At 32.4% G+C, this 23,122-nt stretch overlaps 1 protein-coding gene across 2 annotated transcripts in view; it reads left to right on the top strand.

Moving 5' to 3' along the window:
- The window catches only part of LOC117788814 (regulating synaptic membrane exocytosis protein 2), a 61,178-nt gene that overhangs the window by 12,336 nt on the left and 25,720 nt on the right, over positions 1-23,122 (top strand). For both annotated transcript variants that reach the window (XM_034627684.1, XM_034627685.1), the window contains exons 4-11: positions 823-1,074; positions 1,158-1,408; positions 2,936-3,211; positions 3,313-3,554; positions 13,823-13,947; positions 14,875-15,094; positions 15,278-15,342; positions 22,591-22,772. In XM_034627684.1, the coding sequence (XP_034483575.1) occupies positions 823-1,074; positions 1,158-1,408; positions 2,936-3,211; positions 3,313-3,554; positions 13,823-13,947; positions 14,875-15,094; positions 15,278-15,342; positions 22,591-22,772 (1,613 nt within the window). The remainder of the gene's footprint in view (positions 1-822; positions 1,075-1,157; positions 1,409-2,935; positions 3,212-3,312; positions 3,555-13,822; positions 13,948-14,874; positions 15,095-15,277; positions 15,343-22,590; positions 22,773-23,122) is intronic.

The following is a 23,122-nucleotide window of genomic DNA, read 5'->3' as shown; positions in this document are numbered from 1 at the left end:
AACTCTTTATAACTAAGTTCCTATTATTTAACAATAAATTTGACATGAAAGTGTTCGTATTTTATATGAAACTTATTTAAAATCTTTACAATTGGGTACATATTATTTAAAAATATATTTTCGATAGTTAATATATTTATTTAATTTTTTATTTAAAATAAAACATATTTAAACTCTTTATAACTAAGTTCCTATTATTTAACAATAAACTTGATATGAAAGTGTTCGTATTTTTTATGAAAATTATTGAAACTCTTTACAATTGGGCACCTATTATTTAAAAATATATCAATTAAACATTTGAGTAAATATAAAACATATTTAAACTCTTTATAACTAAGTTCCTATTATTTAACAATAAATTTGATATGAAAAGAGTTCGTATTTTAAAGTTAAATAAATTTTATATTTTTTATTTCTATATTAACACAACCATATTAAAACAACTATTTGAAGTAAACACTTTAAATCCAAAAAAAAGTCTGTGTTAAAAACTTGTAGCTACAAATAATTGAATTAAAGTGTAAAGAGAATAACATTAATTATTTTTGCTGTGTGAAGCAAGTTGAAAAGCACCACAACTTTTGTTCGACATGTAATTAGTATTTATTTTCACTCGCCAAGAATAGAAATAAACACAGCAACAACTGCAGTTGAACAACTGCTAACTAGCTAATAAATATGATGCTGCCACAAATAGAATTTTGTGCGCTTAGCTGTTAATTTTAATGAACGCAACGTGGCGTATACTTGATATGAGCTAGCATTGATTTTTCGCACAACTAATTATTTTCACACTCTCTCTCTCTCTTTCTCCGGCAGAATATGTGGCGCTGCAGCGTGTGCCGCCGCAAAATGGCGTCCCGTGTGTGCATTCCACAGGATTCGACAGACTCATCGCTGGACGTGCCCGTGTTGGAGGCATTGCAGCGTCGACACTCGGATGCCAAACTGGGCAGCAGTACACAGACGCTGGCGCCCAGTAATGGCGCCTCCGCCTTGGCCCCGCCACGCAGTCCAGAGTTGCGACGTCACTCGGATGTTTCACCTGCATCGCTCAAGGAGCTGGAGCGTGTAAGTTGCAGTCAAGGACAACCAGGACTTCAACTGAGGCATTGTTTTACAATTTTCACATGCAATTTCACTTGTAATTTCAGCAGCTAAAAGGCGGTCGCAGCATGGCGCCCAGTCGCTCCAACAGCCCGCCACGCGGCAGCGAACTGGAGCCCGCATTCGGAGCGCCGCTCTCCAGGATGCAATCACGTCGCGGCTCACGTGTCTCACGGCAGCACAGCTACGACGATGACATGAAGAACGGCGGCGTCGGGGGCAGCATGGGAGGCGGTGGACCCGCTTTGGGCATGGCTGCCGATGGCTCTGGCCTGGGTATACCCGCTATGCCACGCAGGTAACCACCTACAACAACCACGACAACAACAATCACTGCAGTTAATTAGTTGGGAATGTAAAAACCGGATTTTATATTCATATATAGTATACATGTTTATACGTGTATCTTAACAGCCTTCATATTCACAAAAGTGCTTTAAAACAGGAACTGTAAACATTATAAGTTTTATTTTAAAAATCACGCTTTAATGATTATACAATGATTTTTACGATTTTCTTAACCAGTAATCATTTTAAGTTTTATTTTAAAAATCACGCTTAAATATTTATATAAAAAGTGTTTTACGATTTTCTTAACTGATAATCATTATTTTTGATCAACAAAGAAACACTCAAAAATAATGATTTTAAATGATTTTAATTATTTTCGCTCAAAATAAAACTTAACAATAGTTTATGGCTTCTGGGTATCAAAATGAATTTCGACTGATTTTTGTATTTACAAAAAAAAATCTTTATTTACGGTCACTGCTTTAAAAACAATAATTTAGTGTTTATAAAAAGAAAAACCTTTAAAACTATAAAAACTTATTATTCATACTTTCAAACAAAAAAATAATGTAGTATATTGAATTTATGTAACACTACAAAATTAAAACTATTTATACATAACTATTTCTCGGTTAAAAAAAAGTACAACAAAAATTTAAATAATAATATTTTTAAATACAGATTAAATACTTAACAATTCTCGGCTAAAAAAAAGTATAACAAAAATTTAAATAATAAAATTTTGAATAATACATTAAATTCTAAACAATTTGGTGGACAGGAGATTTATTTTTTTAACGAATTTTAAATACTATTCGAGTATATTGCTTTAAATCAGTAGTATTCAAAGTAGGCAATAAAATACTACTCAAAAGTATTTTAAAGCCTACTTTATCCATTTTTTGGACACCATTGCTTTAAATTGATATCAGAAATATATTGATTTTAGAAATATATTGAATAATTTTTTTTAAAATTATTTTTATGATTGATTAAAACACATGTTTTGATGTACATATGAAAATTTGTATAAAAAATAATACTTTTTAATTAAATCGACTTAAACTTTTGATATTTTATGTGTAAGCATTTTAGCCAAAAAACGTTTTAATCAGGTGTGTTCCAGAAATCTCTAGAGATTTTGAAGAAAAATGTTTTTGAAAACAACCGCTCGAAATGTTGGTGTTCCTAAAAATTTAGAGATTTCATATTTTCGAGCATATTTTTTATGCAATTTTATTCAATTTAAATTTACAATTTAAATATTCAATTTTATTTCAATTTAATAAATTTAAATTTAGTTTTGACAAATATTTTAAGAATTTTTTAGACATTTGAAAGCAATGGTTTCTTATTTTCAGGAACAGCAACAATTGGTTTTGGATTGCCTTTGCGCTGTTATAAATATGTAGAACACACCTGTATATTTATATTTATTAATCGAATTTTTCGATGCATTAAAACTTGGTTTTTAAATAGATGCTTTTCTGAATTCCTTGCTTAATTAATACTGTAAACTTTTCTACTCTTTTAGAAAATCGGCCTACGATGTTTTTGCGCCTGGTTTAATGCAGGGAGCATCCTCAGCCACACAGTTACAACGTTCGCCCGGGGAGGGTGGTGGTGGTGTAGGGGGTGGTTGTGTTATCATGCCACCCGTGCAGTTGCCAGGCTCGCGACGACCCTCGTTCCGTGTGCCACATGCCTCGGAGGAACTGCAGAACGACGAGTCACCCGGTTCACCCGATAAGGGCAGTCCCGTCCTCACTGTGGACGACGATCGACGGATGCGACGACGCGGCTCCCAGCTGTAAGTGGACACTAGTTGGACACCAGTTGGACACCCTTTGAAAAGCTGTCCCTTTTAAGCATTTTAACACCATACGTTTCACTTTTTCCACCATTTTTCAGACCGGATATTGCGGCGCTGCAGAATCGCGGTGCATTGCCAACGGGTCTGCCGGCATCGATTCCGGCGCCAATGGCCGCTTTTACGGGTCCCAATTTGGAGGATCTGGAGGCGCCCAGACGGCAAACATCCATGGATGGCGAGGCCATACGAATTGTTATACACGACGTTGATTCCGGCCCGATTTGTGCATCAAAGCGACGCATTATTTTACGGCGGGATCCCACGGACAAAGCACATCGCAGTAAGTGAGCTTAGGGATTTACTTAAATGTGTGAGGTGTGCGAAAGAGTGTGTGTGACAGAGTAAGTGTGAGTAAGAGATGAGTGTTGTGAAAAGCAGTAACTATATTGAAACAATCGCGAATTTTATATATATGAAGTAACATTATAAATTTATAAATATTGGTCAGGTCGCTTTGATTTCTTTTTATTCGTCAAACTCGAAAAACCTCAAATTTTTGAAAAAATTTTACCAGACTTTAAATTTGCATAACTTTGTCAAAACTAGCCCAATTTTTACTCGGAATATCAAATTGTTCATTATTGAATCTGTATTTCAAAATTAATTAAAAAATAATAATTTTTCTTTGTTTGTCACATTACGTACTTCCACTTATGTCCTTTTAAAAAGAATTTCCCAGACATCATACATGCATAACTCTGTCAAAACTAGCCCGATTTGTATGCGAAATATCATTTTAACCATTACTTCGCCTCTTAATTTAATCTGTATTTAAAAGTTAAAAAAAAAATTTATTTTTTTTTCGTCTATCTCCGTCAACATTACGTTCTCCTCCCTATGACTTTTTACAAAAATTTTACTAGACTTTACATTGGCATAACTTTGTCAAAACTAGCCCCCTTTTTATGCGGAATATAATTTTTATCGTTATTTGTTCTTTTAATTGAATTTGTATTTAAAAATATTAAACAACATTTTTTATTTTTTTTCGTACATCTCTGTCAATATCATGTACTCCCCCCTATGACTTTTTCAAAAAATTGAACAGACTTTAAGCTTGCAGAACTTTGTCAGAACTAGCGCGATTTTAATGTGAAATATAATTTTAAACATTATTTGCCATCTAAATTAAATCTGTATTTAAAAATAAAAAAAATAATTTTTTTTTTGTCTATCTCCGTCAACATTACGTACATTTCTAAGAATCATATATTTTTTACATAAAATATGGCATCTCTATATCGTTACAATATCGACACTCATTCTTAGAATGGTTGGATGTGTGTGTGCACAGCAAATTTCGCATTTGATGAAAGCTTACTGTGACCGTTTTGCCTGTTGGCCTCACCGGAAATGTCCAAGTAAATAAGACTCAATACAACGTTTGGTTATGCTAATTCAACAGAACGACGACACGTCCTTCCGCTCGTTTCTCTGTTCCTCTGTGCCTTTGTCCGTCCCTCTATCCGTCCGTCTGTCGCACTGTCCTGCCGTCTATTTGAACGTATGAGCAAGCAAAGCTACCAAAGAGCAACCGAAAAGACTTTGGTATACCGCCAACATTTCCTGTTCCACAGCGTTCGGAGGGGAAGGGAAATTCGACCGCTGCTCTTCATGAATTCCCCGAGCGAAGTGCACGGTACGACCGTTAGGGATAATGTGGTTGGACGAAGCCCCGTGGGCCCCAAATGAAACCCGGAAAAGTGGAAAAGCGGAAGCGAAACTGGTAGCAGATTAAGCAACTGAGCGGATTTCATCGACATAAAGGCCAAGCGCACACAGACCTGGTCACATTGAAGGATCTACTTCCTACCCATGCATATAACAGTATATATAACAGTATAACAGTTTAAACTATAGACACACACATGCATATACATACACACACACACAACGACAGTTGGTTGTAGTTGTCTGTGGCTGTTTGAGTATTTTAATTATATGCATTTTTTTTGTTGCATACTTCACTGGCCAGCAGCGACTGCGACGCCGACTGCGACAGCGACTGCGACAGAGACTGCTCGAAAAACGATGCGCATAAAATGAATTTTTAATTATCAGCACTGTGAAAAATCAATAGCATAAAACGTGCCTGGGTATTAGAATTCAAAGGAAATGCATAAAATCGGAATTTAGAAGAGAGAACTAAGAGATAAAAAAAAAGGAATAACAAACAGACGAGGCTTAATTACTCTGCATTTTGTTGTTTAAGCAAATATTAATCACTTTAGACCAGAACTCTATTTTTCTGATATATAGTTTCCCAGCAAATTTTCTGAAGTCTGTTTAAAATTTTTTTGTAAATACCATTTTTTGATTTAAGAAACATTTCTTGCATTTCATTTAATTTTAATAGAAAAATCTTAAAAGGCAAACAAACTTAGTTACGAGTTTTTAATCTTAAATATTTGCAATACATTAAATAATTTATTTTTTATATCTTCTATATAAAGTCGACTTTAATGCGTTGCACATTTCATGGCCAAATTATAATAACCTCCCTCAAAATATTAAAAACAGAACTAGTAACAACTGCTTTATTAACTGAGCTCTTAAGCTTTATTCCAGTGCTTTACTTAATAAATGAATATGCCATAAATTGATGTGCCACGCCTACCATGAATGTTTTCCGCCCCGAAGGAGTTTTGATATCCATGTTTTAAGTCGCTGTCAGACACATTTTCGCACATCAAAAATCAAATGCAATAAAAGTCGGCTAGTTTTAGTTTTATTTGCACTCACTCTTGCTATCTCTCTCACTAGCTATCTCTTTTTGTTTCTCTCAATACCCTGGAGCCTTAGCATTTGTTCCAAAACACACAGAGTTTGTTAAATGGCAAAATAAAATTCGAAAAACTGACAAAAACTGCAGCGAAGGACTTGTAAATGTGAAAAGTTGTAACTCTTGAACATAAGAAGCATAAGGAGGGAAAAGCGGTGGAAAAGTGGAGGAAAAGTGGTGTGAGGGGAGGCCAAAACAAGCTGAGAGTTGAGTGCAAAGTTTATGCAAATATAACAGCGCAAATTGAAAATCGATTTGCCAGTTAGTCGTTCGTAATTGAAACTCAAATCGCTTTCAATACAATTTCAACAACAAACCCTATATGTAAAACCTCTTTGTGCCGATTGATTGACTGACTGATTGATTGACAATCAAGAGAGCGCACAGAGCGTAAGAGCTATTTATTTATGAAATCAGCAAGTGAATAGCATGCGATTAAGAATTATTCTACTTCTAAGGAAGCTAAATTTCAATTACTTTATGTAAACTTTTACTTTACAGCCCACTATTTCCGTACTTTCTCAAAAACTTCAAACTGTCATAACTTTGCCAAAACTCAACCGATTTTCATGCGGAATATCATTTTATTCATTATTTGGCCTCTAATTTTATGCTGCATCAAAATTTAATGCACTTGAAAAATTTTATTTTTTTCCATCACTGTCTATTTTTTCTATACTTACCCCTTGACACTTTTTCAAAAACTTAAATCTACCATAAATTTGCCAAAACTCAATCGATTTTCATGCGGAATATCATTTTATTCATTATTTGGTCTCTAATTTAATTATGCATCAAAATTTAATACACTTAAAAAATTTTATTTTTTTTCATTACTGTCTATTTTTTCCATACTTACCCCTTGACACTTTTTCAAAAACTTAAATCTACTATAACTTTGCCAAAACTCAACCGATTTTCATGCGGAATATCATTTTATTCATAATATTCCCTCTAATTTAAAAGTGCATCAAAATTTAATGCACCCAAAAAAATTTATTTTTTTTCATAACTGTCTATTTTGTCTATACTTACCCCTTGACACTTTTTCAAAAACTTAAATCTACCATAACTTTGCCAAAACTCAACCGATTTTCATGCGGAATAACATTTTATTAATGAGTTTTTTTTAATTTATTGACGCTTTCAAATTCCGGAACTGCTCGAGTTGGTTAACTGAAAAGTATGCCACGTCTAATTGGCTTAAAATGTCAAACTGCCTTGGCACGAGCCCACATAATTTCAATCAAAATAACTAACCAATGGCTGCTGCTGCTGCTTCTTCTTCTAGCCAGCTGGCTGCCACTCAAGACTGCCTTACTTATATAGTAAAATTTCAATTTGCATGCCATAAAAAAATATGTCAATAGCCAACAAATAACGCATAAGCGCAGCTGCAACGATACGAAAAGAAAAAAAAAAGAGAAAGAGAAGGAGAAGAAGAATATAATGTTGGAGTGGGATCTGCTCAAGTCTTGTATCAGGAGTTAAGCAGGCTCTCACTTGGCTGCTTGGTGTCTATGTCCCCCTCTACTCTCTCTCTCTCTCTCTCTCATTTTGCTGCTACTCTTCAGTTACCTGACTGCCTGGCATATTTGATATGCAACGAAGCAAGTGGAATTTTAATGTGCTAAACCATTTTCTTGGCTTGCTGGCGCTGCTGGCATTTATTATACGAGCTGCTCGCAAAATATCCTTGTATATCCTTGCCTCGTATCCTTAGCTGCGGCTTAACCGCAAGCACACGCATGACGAACGTTGCGGCGTCCTTTCTAGATATTGTTGTTATTGTTGTTGTGCCACCTGACAGCGGCATCCTCTGTTGCAATTTACCTTGAATTATTGACTGGCATGTGTCTACACTGATAAAAAATATCAGTTTCTAAAATCAAAAATATTCGACTTAATTCCAATTAAGTATCAACTATCATTTTTGAGCAGTAACTTAAATTTAAATTATTTATCTTTTTAAATATGAATTAAAACATATTGTTACATAGAAACTTTAGGTGATTATATTTTCTCTCTGTCGATTATGCGTTATCAACTATAAATAAATAAGCTTAAAGATATTTTGATATAAAAAGCATAAACATTAATATCAAATTCAATTTTTAATAATTCAAAATAGCTCAAATTTAACTGGACATTAAAAAACCGAACTTTAGGAAAAAAAAAAAACAAATTAAAACATATTCAAAAATTATATGTTTTTTTGACTCTCAAATCATTTTGAATACAAAAGCGCTGAAAATTAAAATTTTTCTCTTAAGAACAAGAATTTTCATGTAAATTAATTTATTTAAATCAATAATTTTCACCAGTGTATGTGTGTAGTTATGTGTGTGTGTGATTGGCATTCTGCTTATAATTTAAAAGCAACTCTGCACACAATTATTTCGAAACTCGTCGCAATTAGCAGTTGCTTTTGCAGCTAATGGAAGTGTTTAATTAAGCTGAAATACACATCAAATGCAATTCACAATCACAGCTCACAATTGCCATCGATTCACAATATGTATTTAATTGTAATTGAATGCTCAAATACGTTGTCAATTATGCAACAGCTTAAGTGTTATACAACAAAAGCAATAAGCGACAACGCTACTGTTGACCAAATGGCTAAATGGCGTCTTAACATGGCTAATGAAATTTTATGCAGCCTCATGAGCTACACACATTTATTGCTGCAAATCACGTCAAACACACACATATACACATTACATACACTTCTCCACTCTTGTACCTACAATGTTAAGTTAACTGTGTACTTGTTTTGCGTGTGATTGGATCGTTTTTCTGGGCAACAGGTAGCAAAGTCTTGACTCGCCTCCTTTTGCCTTTAACTTGGCTCTTTTCAGTGTTGCCAGCATTAGACCATCAAAATAATCTATATTCAAAGTTCATAAAATGCAAAAATAAATTTAAAAAAAAGCTAAATTAAATGCATAGAAAAATATAAAACGTTTGCTTAAAATTATACAAATAATTTAATTCTTAACTTCTGAAGTGAATAGACTGACTAACTTCAATCTGTCATAACTTTGTCAAATATAAACCGATTTTCAAGCGGAATATCAATTTGATCATAATTTGGCCTCTAATTTCAACCTGCATTTAAATATTATTCACTTACAAAATTTTATATTTTTCCATCATAGCCATGGTTTGATGGTAAGGGTCCCCCCTTTGATATTTTGAAAATTCAAAATTTTAATTCTCAAGTTTTTACTCTAAGTCAACTCCTTATATCGTTATTAGTATAAAACAACACTTTAAAATTGATTCTGAGAACCTTTATTTTTCTGTAAAAAATCATGTCAAATTAAAGATAAATTTTGACTTGTTAGTTGCTAGGTCAGAGGCTTGACCAACTTCGAACTGTCATAACTTTGCCAAAACTTTACCGATTTTCATGCGGAATATAATTTTGATCATTATTTGGCCTCTACTTTCATTCTGCATCAAAATATTATTTACCTAAAAAATTCAATTTTTTTTCCGATCACTGTGTATTTTATCCGAACTTTCCCCTGACTTTCCAATTGACACTTACTCAAAAACTTCAAATTGTCATAACTTTGCCAATAACTGACCGATTTTCATGCGGAATACCATTTTGATCATTATTTGGCCTCTTCTTTCATTCTGCATCAAAATATTATTTACTTAAAAAATTCAATTTTTTTTCCGATCACTGTGTATTTTATCCGGACTCTTCCCTGACTTTCCAATTGACACTTACTCAAAAACTTCAAATTGTCATAACTTTGCCAATACTTGACCGATTTTCATGCGGAATACCATTTTGATCATTATTTGGCCTCTACTTTGATTCTGCGTCAAAATATAATGTACTTAAAAAATTCGATTTTTACCCCTATCACTGTCTATTTCATCCGAACTTTCCCTTGAATTGCCCCTTGACCCATAGACAAAAATTTCCAACTTTCATAACTTTGCCAAATCTTGACCGATTTGCATTCTGATCATTATTTGGCCTCTAATTTGATTCTGCATTAAAATATTAACTAGTTAAAAAATTCGATTTTATCCCTTATCACTGTCTATTTTATCCGAACTTTCCCTTGACTTGCCCCTTGACACTTTTTCAAAAACTTCAAAATCACACAACTTTGCCAAAACTTGACCGATTTTCATGCGGAATACCATTTTGATCATTATTTGGCCTCTACTTTGATTCTGCATCAAAATATTGTTTACTTAAAAAATTTAATTTTTTAGTCATCACTGTGAATTTTTTTCATACACTTGACACTTTTTCAAAAACTTCAAAATCACATAACTTTGCAAGAACTTGACCGATTTCCATGCGGATTATCATTCTGATCATTATTTGGCCTCTAATTTGATTCTGCATTAAAATATTAACTAGTTAAAAAATTCGATTTTATCCCCTATCACTGTCTATTTTATCCGAACTGTCCCTTGATTTGCCCCTTGACGTTTTTTCAAAAGCTTTAGACTGTCATAACTTTGTCAAAACTTAACCGATTCAAGCGGAATGTCATTTTGATCATTTTTTGGCTTCTAAATTCACACTGCATTAAAATTTTATTGAATTCGTTAAAAAAATTGAACGTGCTAAACTTGGCAATAAAAAAGCTAAAACGCCAGCGCTGTTTCGCATTCATAGTTTTAGTGCTCTTAAGTACATTACTTAACCACTTTCTTTCGTCCTGTGGTGCTTTCGTGCTTTCGTCCTTTTAGCCAGCCTTGTCGCTCATCTGTTGACATAAACGAGCAATTGCCTGGCGCTAAGGAGAATCAAGAGCAGGTGTTCCCAAGTAGCACTTGGATGCACACACACGTACACACACATAGTATAGTAGATGCCAGGGGTTTGTTTATTAGTTTTTAGTTTTGCCCTTAAGTTGATAACCTCAACTGGAGCCTGCCAACATCTTGCTCTACTCTGCTATGCTAGTTTAATTAAGAATCAATTTTTATAGCTGCCGATAACAGGCAAAAAAACTAAACTTAGTCACACTCTTTCACTCTCTCTCTCTCTCTTGCGCTCTCTCTCTTTCTCTCTGTATCTCTTGTGTGCATCGATTAAGTCGTTCAGTCTCTGCCAGGTAAAAGTTTGCACAGTTAATGACATTACTCCTAGGATGCAGAGCAGTTTCTGTGACACAAGTTTTAAAAGTTTTCAGCACACTTTCCAACACATATATAGCTTTAAAAGTTCCCTAAAAATTAGTATGTGGTCTGGCTACATAAAAAGTTGCCAAATAAAAAAAAGAATCCCTTTACTGGACAGACAACAATGCTCAGTGTTTGGCTTATTAAAATCCTAATGATACCCACATAAAATAAGTAAAAGAACAACAAATTGTATCATAAAAAAAGAGACCTGAATGAATGACAAATACACACGAAAGGACACTGAACAATGAGAGACAAAAGCTACAAAAATAGCCAGAGTAAAAGTAAAAGTTCCAACTCACCTCACTTCACCTTGAAGTTGAGCTGTGTTTCGTTCAGGGTCGTCTCATGATTTTAATGTGGCAACTTTTATGGCCAGACGAAGAGAAAAACAAATCGAAAATTCATGCTAAAAAAAGAAAACTAAAAGTACAGCTTGTCCGACTAACTAATACACTGCCCAGCAAAGTGCTAAAATTAAGACTCTTAAAAGCAAATTTTATCTAAAGAAATCAATTCATAAATAAATAATTAAGACAAGTGAGAAAAATATTCAAAAGTAGCAGTGAAACTAAAAAAAACTTAATTTTCATTGTATTTATAATATCTTTTTTAGTTTAAAATTGTTAAATAATATTTAATTTAAACTTTTATTATAAAGTTTATGAATAAAACTTTTTTAGGGTTTTTTTAATATTGTACAATTATTTTTTTTTTTAACAGCTTAAATTAAAACTTATTTTTAAAAATGAATAATCAAACTTGTTTTATTATAACACTTATTATGATTTTCATTTAAAAATAAGTTAAAAATAAGTGATAAACCGTAATTTATAAATACAAATTCAATAATAATTGTTTTGTATACAATTTCAAAAATCAAAAATTAGAAATCTTTTGTAAAAAATGTTAAAGAATTGGTAAAATTTTGTTAGGTCATAATTTTTTTAGCCTTGTTTTAATGAATGAATCTTTAACTACTACTTTCCCAACTCTTAACTTGGTCAGCTCTGGAATTATCTGAGCATTTTACATCCTTAGTGACATTCGCTTTTCTGCTGTCAGCAGAGCACGCTGACAGCAAAGGATTTGTGTTTTATTTATTTGGATTTTATTGCTGTCTTAAGCGTGGGCAGCACACAACAACAAGGAACAGAAAACAGAGAACAGACATTAAAAATAAAGAAACTTTTGATTAAAACACTCGAGAGAAAATGTCGCGTTATCCTAATTGGGTATCAATGTGCCTAAGTCAACAACAAAAACAGCAACGTGGCGAATGCGCAACATTTTATTGCATACTTCGGAGCGCGCTTTCCTTTTTTTTTTTGTTTTTGCAAAAGTTTTGGCCCAAAACGGAAGCCACCTGCCCTGAATTATTCTGCTGGAAATCAACGCAACTGCAAGCTGAAAATATCAACCCAACCTTGGGGACCAAATTTCATTGTCAATGACAAACTCTCCTCTTTTCTTATTGTTGTATTTTCTTCTTTTCTTGGCCTGCCCAGCAGCCAAGTCTCTGGTTAACTTTCTTTGCCATTGTCTGCAGCAAGCGTTCAACTGTCTGTCCACGAGGGTAATGTGAACAGTAAGGGATTTCTTGGGAGGGGAAAACGGAAATCCGGCTTCGCAAGTTTTCGTGCACAAATTGTTGAAATTAGTTTTCTGCGCCCAATGATAAGTACTTGAAACTGAGCGCTGCCAACTGGCAAACTGGTAACTGGCAACTGAAATTGCAATTAAATTAATTAAATTGTTAGAAATCTCCCAGCGAAATCTTTAGAGTGCAGCTGCAAGTCTTCTAAAAGCTACATTTGGACAGGTTGAAAAACAGCGAGTTTTTGGCATATTTATTTATTTATTTAAGATGACAGACAAACAAATATTTATGTATGAATATATAATGATAAAATAGGTTTATAAAGTGAAAAACTCAATTATATTATATAACAATTTTAATTAATAGCTGAAAGGATTAAACTATTTATTTAATATAATTTAAATCAGTTGACAGCAAAATATTATTAAGAATTTATGATAAAATTATAAAATATGCTTAAAAAATTAACAATTAAAATATTCTATATACAATTTTATCAATATCTGTTAAGACATAAATAAGTTAAAAGTTAAGTGAAACGTTGATTAATTTGTTAGACAATTCTAAGACACAGGTCACAACAAGTCAAGCTCGTTTTGAGCACAATATATTTATTTATAGAGTGAGACTCATAAAAGTTGACTAAGCACAAAACATAGACAGACCGACAGACAGACAGACAGACAGACAGACAAGCAAACATGCAGACAGCCAGGCAAATAGTCGAGTCGAGTCGAGTGCTTTTCTTTATAGACAACACGGGGCGTATACGCAATGTACACTAGACACAGTGCAAACTGCAAATGAAATCAACACAAATTGTTGACCAAATCTGTTCTTACTACGTGCGTTGTATCTGTGTCGAGTCTAAGATTTACTATTGATTTTTTCCGCTCCCTTGCCCTCTCTCTTTTTCAATATCTGTCTATTCTCTTTACTGCTCCATAATCAGTCAGCATATTTTCTTATTAAATTTTTGTCTTGTTACTACTTGCAGCACGAGGCTTTGGCATGCGAGTTGTTGGCGGCAAAACTGGCGCTGATGGTCGATTATTTGCCTACATTGTCTGGACTGTGCCTGGCGGACCAGCCGAGAAAAATGGCTTACAGCAAGGCGATAAGGTGAGTGAACTCTCTGCACAAATTAGAGAATATTTTCTAAATGAGTAATTACTGGTCTTTAGACAAACTTTAATAAGTTGCTGTCATATTTATATAATATAATATAATATTTAACAAATGCAGCAGAAATTCCAATTTTTTACCATTCCTTTTATGACAGCTATCAAATAATTTATTTATTTATTCAATTTAATTTCAACTAAGGCAATCGAAAAATTTTATGACAATATTTAAAATAAAATTTTGTTAAATGGATATTAAATAATATAGAAAAAATTAAATATTAATTAAATTACTAAATCTATAACTAATATTTGCCTAAAAATTAAAAACTTTAAATATATAAAGATAATTAAATAAATTAAATACTGAAAAATATACAAATTAAAAAATAAGATAATGACAAATAAGTTTAAAATGTGAATATAAAATATGAAATAAAAAATAATTATAACAAAGTAAAAAAATATAAAATATGAAATAAAAAATAGTTATAACAATGTAAAAAAATAATTTGAAAAAAATACAATTAAATTAATAGTATAATATATAAAAATCTAATTAAAAAAAGATAATTAAAGCTAAAATATAACTATCAAAATATATAAAAAATAAAAAAGGAATTGAAAGGAATTCAAATTAAACAAAATAAAAAGAAAATACAAAAAAAAATTTATTAAATAATGAAATATATAAAAATCTAAATATAAAAAAAGACAATATAATTTATAAATATAATATGTATACAATTAAAATTAAATGAATAAAAAAAAAATTATATAAGAATTAATACTTTCTAAATGTATCGAATAATATGTTTAAGAATTTGGGTGTATTTAAAAATTTTAAATTGATCCAACATTTGTTGCAGACAACAAGTTTATTTTTTTTTTAAATTACTACGGATGGTTTGTCTGCTTTCTCTAGATACTTGAGTGGAATGGCATGTCGCTGATCGATCGCAGCTTTGAGGAGGTTTGCTCCATTATGGATCGCACCGGGGACATTGTTGAGCTGTTGGTGGAACATGCCACAGATTTTCGCATGTGCGATCTCTTTGATGAGAATCTGCCTCCGGGCAATAGTGGCGGACAGAGTGGACCTCGAAGATCTGGCGACGGTCCTGTGGGACTGGGACTCATAGCGGGTAAGTGCCAGTTACTAAACTATATAATCCCGTTGTTCCCCCCACTGTATATATATTTATACAACCACCAAATATTGATGTACCATTCAGCTAAAGAACATTTACATAATTTTCATTTGTTGTTCTCGTTTCTTGTTACTTCTTTTCCAACAAAAAAAATCTTTACCAATATTTGTAACACAGACCCCGAAATCAACACTGACAAATCACCAGCATCGCCAACTAGACGGAAATTACCAAAAACTCCGGTATAAAAAACAATTTCGTATTATTCATTTCAATTTGAGCTAAAAGTTAAGAAAGTGAACATACAAAATATATACCCTATATATATACACTACATTTAGTATATATATAGTATATAATACACAATGGGCTATAATGCAATAATTAGCTATAAAAAAAAGAACTATGCAGCTTAAGCATACGCAGATTTTTCCCACACAATTTTCAGCTTTCCTCAAAAAAAAATTCAATTATTCTCATTTGAGTGCAGCTTCAAAAATTTTACTACCTTTAAAAAACTCACCTTATTTTAATTCACATAATTAAATCATTTCTATTTATTTTATCAAATAGGAGAATCGAAATAATCGAACTCGTATTTGTATTTGTATTTCTAGTAGATAAATTGAGTATTTCCCATATGATTTTCTATGTGTTTTCCTTTAATTTAATTTAATTGTTAATATTACTTACAACCACTAACTAACTAATTAACTAACTAACCAAGTAACTAACCATAAAACAAATGGATAAATGTGTTCTTTGCTATTTTGTCATATAATCAATACACACAAAGTTATACAGTATTTATTTTTCGGTGTTGGTAGAAATAATTGTTAGTGAACTAAAGAAACAACAAAACAAAACTACATATATTTATAATACGATTATATGGCTACAACTTACCTTAAGAACTAAAGAAAATAAATAAAAAGTATAGCTATGGATGCTCAAGAACTACATAAATATACGAAAAAGCATCCTTTAAACTATTTATAAATACGTATATTTTGTGTTAGTTGATCCTTCTCTTCGGGACAATCGAATTGTCCGAGTAAAAGAACACAGTAAGAACAAAGCACCAACAATAGAGTTATAAGCTGAACAGAAAAAAGAGTTTTAATTGTTAGTTGTCTTTCGCCTAAAGACAGTAACGAATTTTTAAACATTTCCTACTCGTGTTGTGTAGAACATTTGATACCGAGTTCAATCCATTAGAACTCCAGTTCTCCAGCTGAACACAATATTGATATCGAAAGCTAAACAGTTACTTATATATAAAGAACATAAAGAAAACAAACCCAAATATATATCTTTATAAATGTTACTAGTGCAAATTGTAGCAGAATTTAACTATATATATATATATATATGTGTGTTTTAAATGTTATTGACTTTATAACTTAAACAAATAAGTAGCAAGCGCCAATTGCGTTATAAAAAAAAATACAAACAAAACCAAATCAAATTTAAAAGTAGCTTGTTGTTGAAATGTTTAAATGTTTTTTAACCGAAATAAAAAAAAAACCAAAAGCTCCCTACAGTAAGACAAGTAAATATTTTGACAAAATTTAAAATTCACATAAACATTTTACTAGTTTTTAATTTTTGTATTATTTAATTACAAATATTTCTGGTTCTTAGAACAATAATTAGATACATTAATTTCAAAAGTTAAGAAACAAATGTGTGAGTTTTTTGATTGTGTCAGAACAATTATTTGCCCAACTGTATGAGCATACTATAAATATATATATATACTGAAAAGAGGCGAGAGTTGTGCGCATTTGTTGGACCCAATCATAAGTTATATATTTACCATGTATTTGTGTTTGTATATGTATATGTATACACACACACATACGCCTACTTATATGCGAGTATCTTTGTATTTGTGTATGTCATTGTTAGTGCTGATTGTTTGTTAATGTTAAGCATAATGCAAATTTAGGAAATCGTGGAGCCCACCAACTTTAACTGAACACACAATAATAAACGAAAGTGCTCTGAAAATTCAGACAGTTTAACACTTGACTTGAATAAAAAAAAAAACATGCCGTTAATCGTAGTCTTTAAATTTAATTAATTAAAAATAGCTGCTGCTTAAAGCTGTGTAACTCCTGTCAGATGGGTGATATGAATTGAACTATGATTTATTGTAATTACACTTTTGTATAGCCTACACACATACACATACACTCACACACTCACGCTCACACATATGTATTTAGAGAACTGTATGTAATACGAGTACTTCCCCCCGCCCTCAAAGCTATTGACTTAAGTACAATCCAGAAAATTTTAAATAAAAACAAAATTATGAGAAACATGAAAACTGATGACTGTAATCGTAATCGTAACTGTAACTGTAACTGTAACTATAACTGTAACTGTAACTGTGTTGCATTCACACATTTTTTGTATATGTTTAAAACTTGAAAGTAAACGGTGAAAATAAGAGATAAATTAAAGCCAAAAAAGATTCATTTGAAAGCAGAAAGACAGTCGCTTAACTATACATAAATGATATATATATATATATACATATATACATAACTATATATACCAATGTATACATATAACTTTACAATTCTATACGATATCTATATACACCCAGTTTATTTTGAACTCTAACACTTGAATGCGTATACGTAATGCGTAACGTAACCAAAAAAAAATGTGCTAAACCGAAAGAATGAAAGAAAAGAAACGTGAAAAATAAAGTCTCTCTCTATTTAACTGCAAATTGAAAAATTGAAGAAACTGAAAATTAAAGAAAAATTCGAGTTTGGGGAAATGCATTTCCTCACTTTTATACAGCAGCGGATTCAACAGATTTTCCGAGCTTCAGCCACCACAATGATCCACAAATCGATGCCCAAATGGTAAATGAACTAAAATGCAACTCTATCAACTCTATATCGTATCGTACTATATATAATACTTGTATAAATGAAGCATCCCCTAACAAATTAATATACTTTCTATATACATAACTTGTACAGTCTTTTAGCACACCCAAAAGAAAAACCACAAATTAAAGTCCCGCTAGAAAATCCAAATCAAAACCAAAACCAAAAAAAAATTAAATAAATTTCAACTGTAATATAGTTAGGTTCTATAAGTTGTACTTATACATATTGTGATACCCACAAAAAAAAAAGTTTGTAATATATAAAGTGCGCTTTTCTTCTTTAATTTTTTTTATAAAATTTTTATTTTTATTTTTCTGCCCTGTTTTGTTTCTTTATCTGTTTGTACGTTACGTATACGCCCTGTTTTTTGTGCTGCGCTGTGTCCTTGTAAACAATTTCCATTTCTCTGTCAATTTATGAGCTTTTGTTTGCGTTTCGCTTAGCAAATGTTTACCTTTCTCTGTCATTCCCTTTCGTTACCTTCATGCCTCCCTATTTGATTTATGCATAATTCCTGACTCTTTAATGATCCATCTCCCTTTCTCCTTTATTCGCTCTCGTTTTCTCTCTGTCTGTCCAATCTGTACTCGTACATAGTGTTGCATACGTTTTAACACTTTTCCTTAGCTGTCCAAACAACAAAGTGACACCCTGTAACATACTTAATTATATGCATACACTTGCCTTCAATTTTCCAATTTTGTTTGTAAATAATAATACAATTGAGAGTACATTTAATGTAATATACTAGCTGAAAGATAAAGGAGCATTAACAGGTACTTTCTGAGATCTGTAGAGTTAGAAGCTTGGCAATAACAAAACAACAACAATAAACACCACAAAAAGAAACAGAACAAATCTTTAAATACTTTAAGTTGATTATGCAATTTATTTCCCTTTCTTTGTTTAGTTTTTCTTATCGATTTATTTAAATGTATTTTCTTAAACTTGATTGCATTTTGCTTAATTTGCATAAAATATACGCAAAGCCTACAGAATTTGTTTGACTAGCATTTAACTAGTGGCTCTTTAATCTAACAACCTACAACTAACAGCTGACTAGCATTTCCTTAAACAAATATCAAAAAAAAAACCAAAAAAAACAATAATAATTAATACCTATAAATTTATATACATATAACAAAATCCTATGCTAATTGTATGAGCTCAATTTTTATTTCACCTGTACAAGAATTGTAACCCCAGCTGGCACGAGTTATGGCAACAAATTGAGAACTTAATACCATTAACTGCAGCACAGTTAAACGATAAACGAGAAATCTATAAATATATATGCATATATAAATATATGTTAAACAAAAAAAAAAAATATATATCAAAATCATGTTAAATTACAACAGCAATGAAAGTGAGAGAAAAAGCTGAAACTGAAGAAGTCACAAGTCATAAAAAGTATAAAGTAAAATTACTGTCATCAATTTGATTGGCTGATTGATTGACTTTATGAGCTATGCTGTTTCTCGTCTGACTTTATGATTGATTGATTGATTTATTGAATGTAATGATTTCATTGACATATGCATACACACATCACACACACATAATGAATTGAATTTTTAAAAATTATTAATATTGTACAACACAAAAAAAAAAGGGAAGCGACCTGTAGCTAATTATATATTTATATATTTATGCATGTTACGTATACGCCATGTGTTCGTTTTAAAACTCACCTCTGTGTGTAACCATCTATGTATCTATGTATGTGTTTGTTTATATATGTATGCGTGTAATTCGTTTTCACTTTCTTTGCCACTGCATTTATTATTCATACGCACCGTAGTCGCAAAAGTTTACTATGAATTTTAGTTACTCAAGCCACACACGCACACACAGGCAAACTGGTTATGCTTATGGTTGGGTGAAGGGAAGGTAGGGTGTGTAAAGAGTGCCTAGTTGCGGTTTCTTTAGCTGTATGCTCTCTCTCTGTCTCTCATTGGCGGGGATGGGGGTGGACAGGTGTCAAGTTGGCGTGCGAGTTTTTCATTACCCGGCAACAGTTGACTTTTGCCACAGTGCTGGGCGTTGTTTTAAGGTCGCTGCTGTCAGCAACAGGTGCTGTCGCCTTTAATTGACAGCTGGGAGGCATGAAAATGTTTGAAATGTCGAAAATTAGAAAACTTTTGAACAACAAACTCAAAGGCAGCAAAGACGTCGTCATTATTATCGGCATTGCTTTTGAAAGGCCGCCACTTTACTTTACCTTTTTTCTGCCTCTCTTTCTCTCTCTCTCTCCCTCTCTCTCTTTCAAACTCTCTATCTTGCTCTGCAGCAAAGTTTTTCAAGTGCTTAGGCACTTATCGCTGCCTGCCAGCCTGCCATTTTGATAAACTTCAATAATCCGGCCATGTATTTGTATGTGAGTGTGTGTGTGTGTGTGTGTGTTTAGATGTGTGTATGGGTAACTGCGTACCTTTAGATAAGTGCGCTTGCCTTATAAAGTCCCAACACGAATTCGATTTCGATTTCGATGTGCGGTAACCAGTCAAGAGATGAGAAATGCGTCTCGTAATGTAATAAACTTTTTGGCATAACCATAAAGAGTTGCTACACACACACACACACACACACACACACACACACACACATCCAGCAACAGTTGTGTCTGTGTATGTGTGTGTTTTTGGTCCATTTCCGCTTTGGCACACGTTATTGCAATATGGCGGCTTCCGTTGCCATTGCAGCAACTGAACATGAAAATGAAAATGAAAATGAAACTGAAACTGAATGTCAGACAGTTCGACAGTCGTTTCATTCAACGTGCTATGATTGTTGTTACAGTTGCTGCTATTGTAAGCCCAGTGCCTAAAAAATAACACAGGCTTATTAGCTGGCGACAGTGGTTGACTTTTTTGTTATATATTTTTAGATATAATAAGAGTTAGAGCTACCAAAGTTTGTGAAATTATGCTTATATTGCTCACACATATCAAAATTGTTTTAGAATTTTACCAAAGCAAATTTTAAGGCATCAAAATTTAAATTTGTCTGATTTTTTTTTGTTATTTTGCAAACGTTTGTTGAAAATTTAGTTTCAATCGGTTAATAAACAGCGAGTTTAATTGGGATATACAATGTATTTAAAAATGCATACCAAGTTAAAACCCACCAAAAATGGGTTTTTAGAGTTATTTAGATAAAGAGTTAATTAGAGAGTTGCCTTTTATTTCTAAGGGACTTTAAAACACAGTAACAATCGACATAATGGGTAACCGATCGCACCTATTTTCCAAACTTAGATTCTTTATGTGTGACAGGTCGGTGAGCGAGAGAGTCAAGGAACTCACATTAAGTTTTTATTCTTGTGTTATTTGCTTTGCAAAAATTATAAACAAAAATAATAAAACGAATAAACAAAATTTTGAAATTGAAATCAAAAATATATCTGAACAAGAGTGTATCCATTCTTCTGCTTGTGGCTTGATGGATAGCGCACTCGCTTGCAATCTGAGTGGCGGGAGTTCAAATCCAGCTGGAAGTCGATCTTTTTTTTTTTAGTTTCTGTTTGATTATACTTTTTTGAATATATATTTTATTTTTTAGTGTATTTATTATTTATTTATTTATTTATTTTTGTATTTTTTTTTTATTTAATTGTTTGCTTTTATTAAATTTATGGTGAGTGTATTAAAGGGCTGCGAATAGATAAGTGCTGGGCATCTAATCTAGTCGATCAGCTCGGCTTTTGATATCCAACTTGTTGTTATTATTGTTATTGTTGCTCATATTGTTGCTGTGGCAGTTGCTGTTGATGTTGTTGTTGCTGTTGTGCGCATGTACACGCTATGAATATGTTATGAGGCCGTCTTTTCTATGCTCGACATACACATATAATAAACACAACACTATGGCAACAACAACAACTACAACTACAACAATGACTCTTATGCGCAACTGCGCAGCAATGACTTCCGTTTCAGCGGTCAGTGGGGGATGGGGGAAGGGGTGTAGCCAAGCTTGTTAAAAAAAAAATAAAAAGAAAAAAAGTAAAACAGTAGATATCGCCCACGGCAGATTGCAATTGCGGTTCCCTCTGTGGTCAATCTCTGTGTGTGTGTGTGTGTGTGTGTGTAATACAACATGCGCTTATTTAAGCATCATTTACATGTAGCTCCGCATGTGTGTGTGTGTTTTTGTGTGTGTGTTTGTTTAGCGCCTGTGGGTATGCAATGCATTTTTCCACTCTGTTGATTTGCATGCATTTCACTATACTTTGCTCTCTCTCTCTCTCTCTCTCTCTCTCTATCTCTTTCTTTGTTTTCACTCGTTTAATTAGTTTCATTTATGTTTATATTGCTTTAATTTGTTGTTCAGTTATGTACACAACAATACAAAAACAACAACAAAAACTTGAACAGCAGCTGTAAATATGCGAATTCAACAATAACTAATAGTTTAAACTACCATAGACAGTAGGCATTAGGCTAATTAATAACTAAATATTTAATTGAAAGCTGTACAGCGCAGAACTTAAATTTAAATTTGTATTTGATTTAAAATTTGACTACGCTTTGTATTTAAATCATTTTGCTAATGAAACTCTCATAAATATAGGAGCAAATTGCACGCGAAAAAATGGTCAGCGGTCGTGTACAGATTCAGGTTTGGTATCACGCGGAGAGAAGTGAGTTAGTTGTCTCCCTGATGGCTGGCGATGATCTCGCACTGAGGGACGAGGCCTACGGACACGGCAATCTGCCGGAAGCGTATGCCAAGGTTCGCATATTGCCCAAATGGTGAGTGCAAAAATTCCCATAAATTTAATATTTGAGTTATTCACTTTAAAAAAAATATATTAACTTTAAATTACATTCTGTTACACATTTTGATTTTTTTTATTACAATTTCAATTTGATTGTGTTAATTTAATCCACTAGTTATTTCGAATAAATGATGACATGTAGTTTTATTTATTTTTACATTTTTATATTAAGATTTACAATAATAATTTGGGTACGAACCTTGGTTCAATTTCATACAAACAAATATTTGTATTGTCATACATTTTAATCAACATTTTGAATTAATAAAATTTTTTTTTTTTTTCAAAAAAGTCACATTTTGATGATATTTTACAGTTATTTGT

Source organism: Drosophila innubila, assembly GCF_004354385.1.
Source record: "Drosophila innubila isolate TH190305 chromosome 3L unlocalized genomic scaffold, UK_Dinn_1.0 0_D_3L, whole genome shotgun sequence".
Taxonomy (NCBI): Eukaryota; Metazoa; Arthropoda; class Insecta; order Diptera; family Drosophilidae; genus Drosophila; species Drosophila innubila.
The sequence above is the reverse complement of the archived record's forward strand: the minus strand, read 5'-3'. Positions and strand labels throughout refer to the sequence as shown.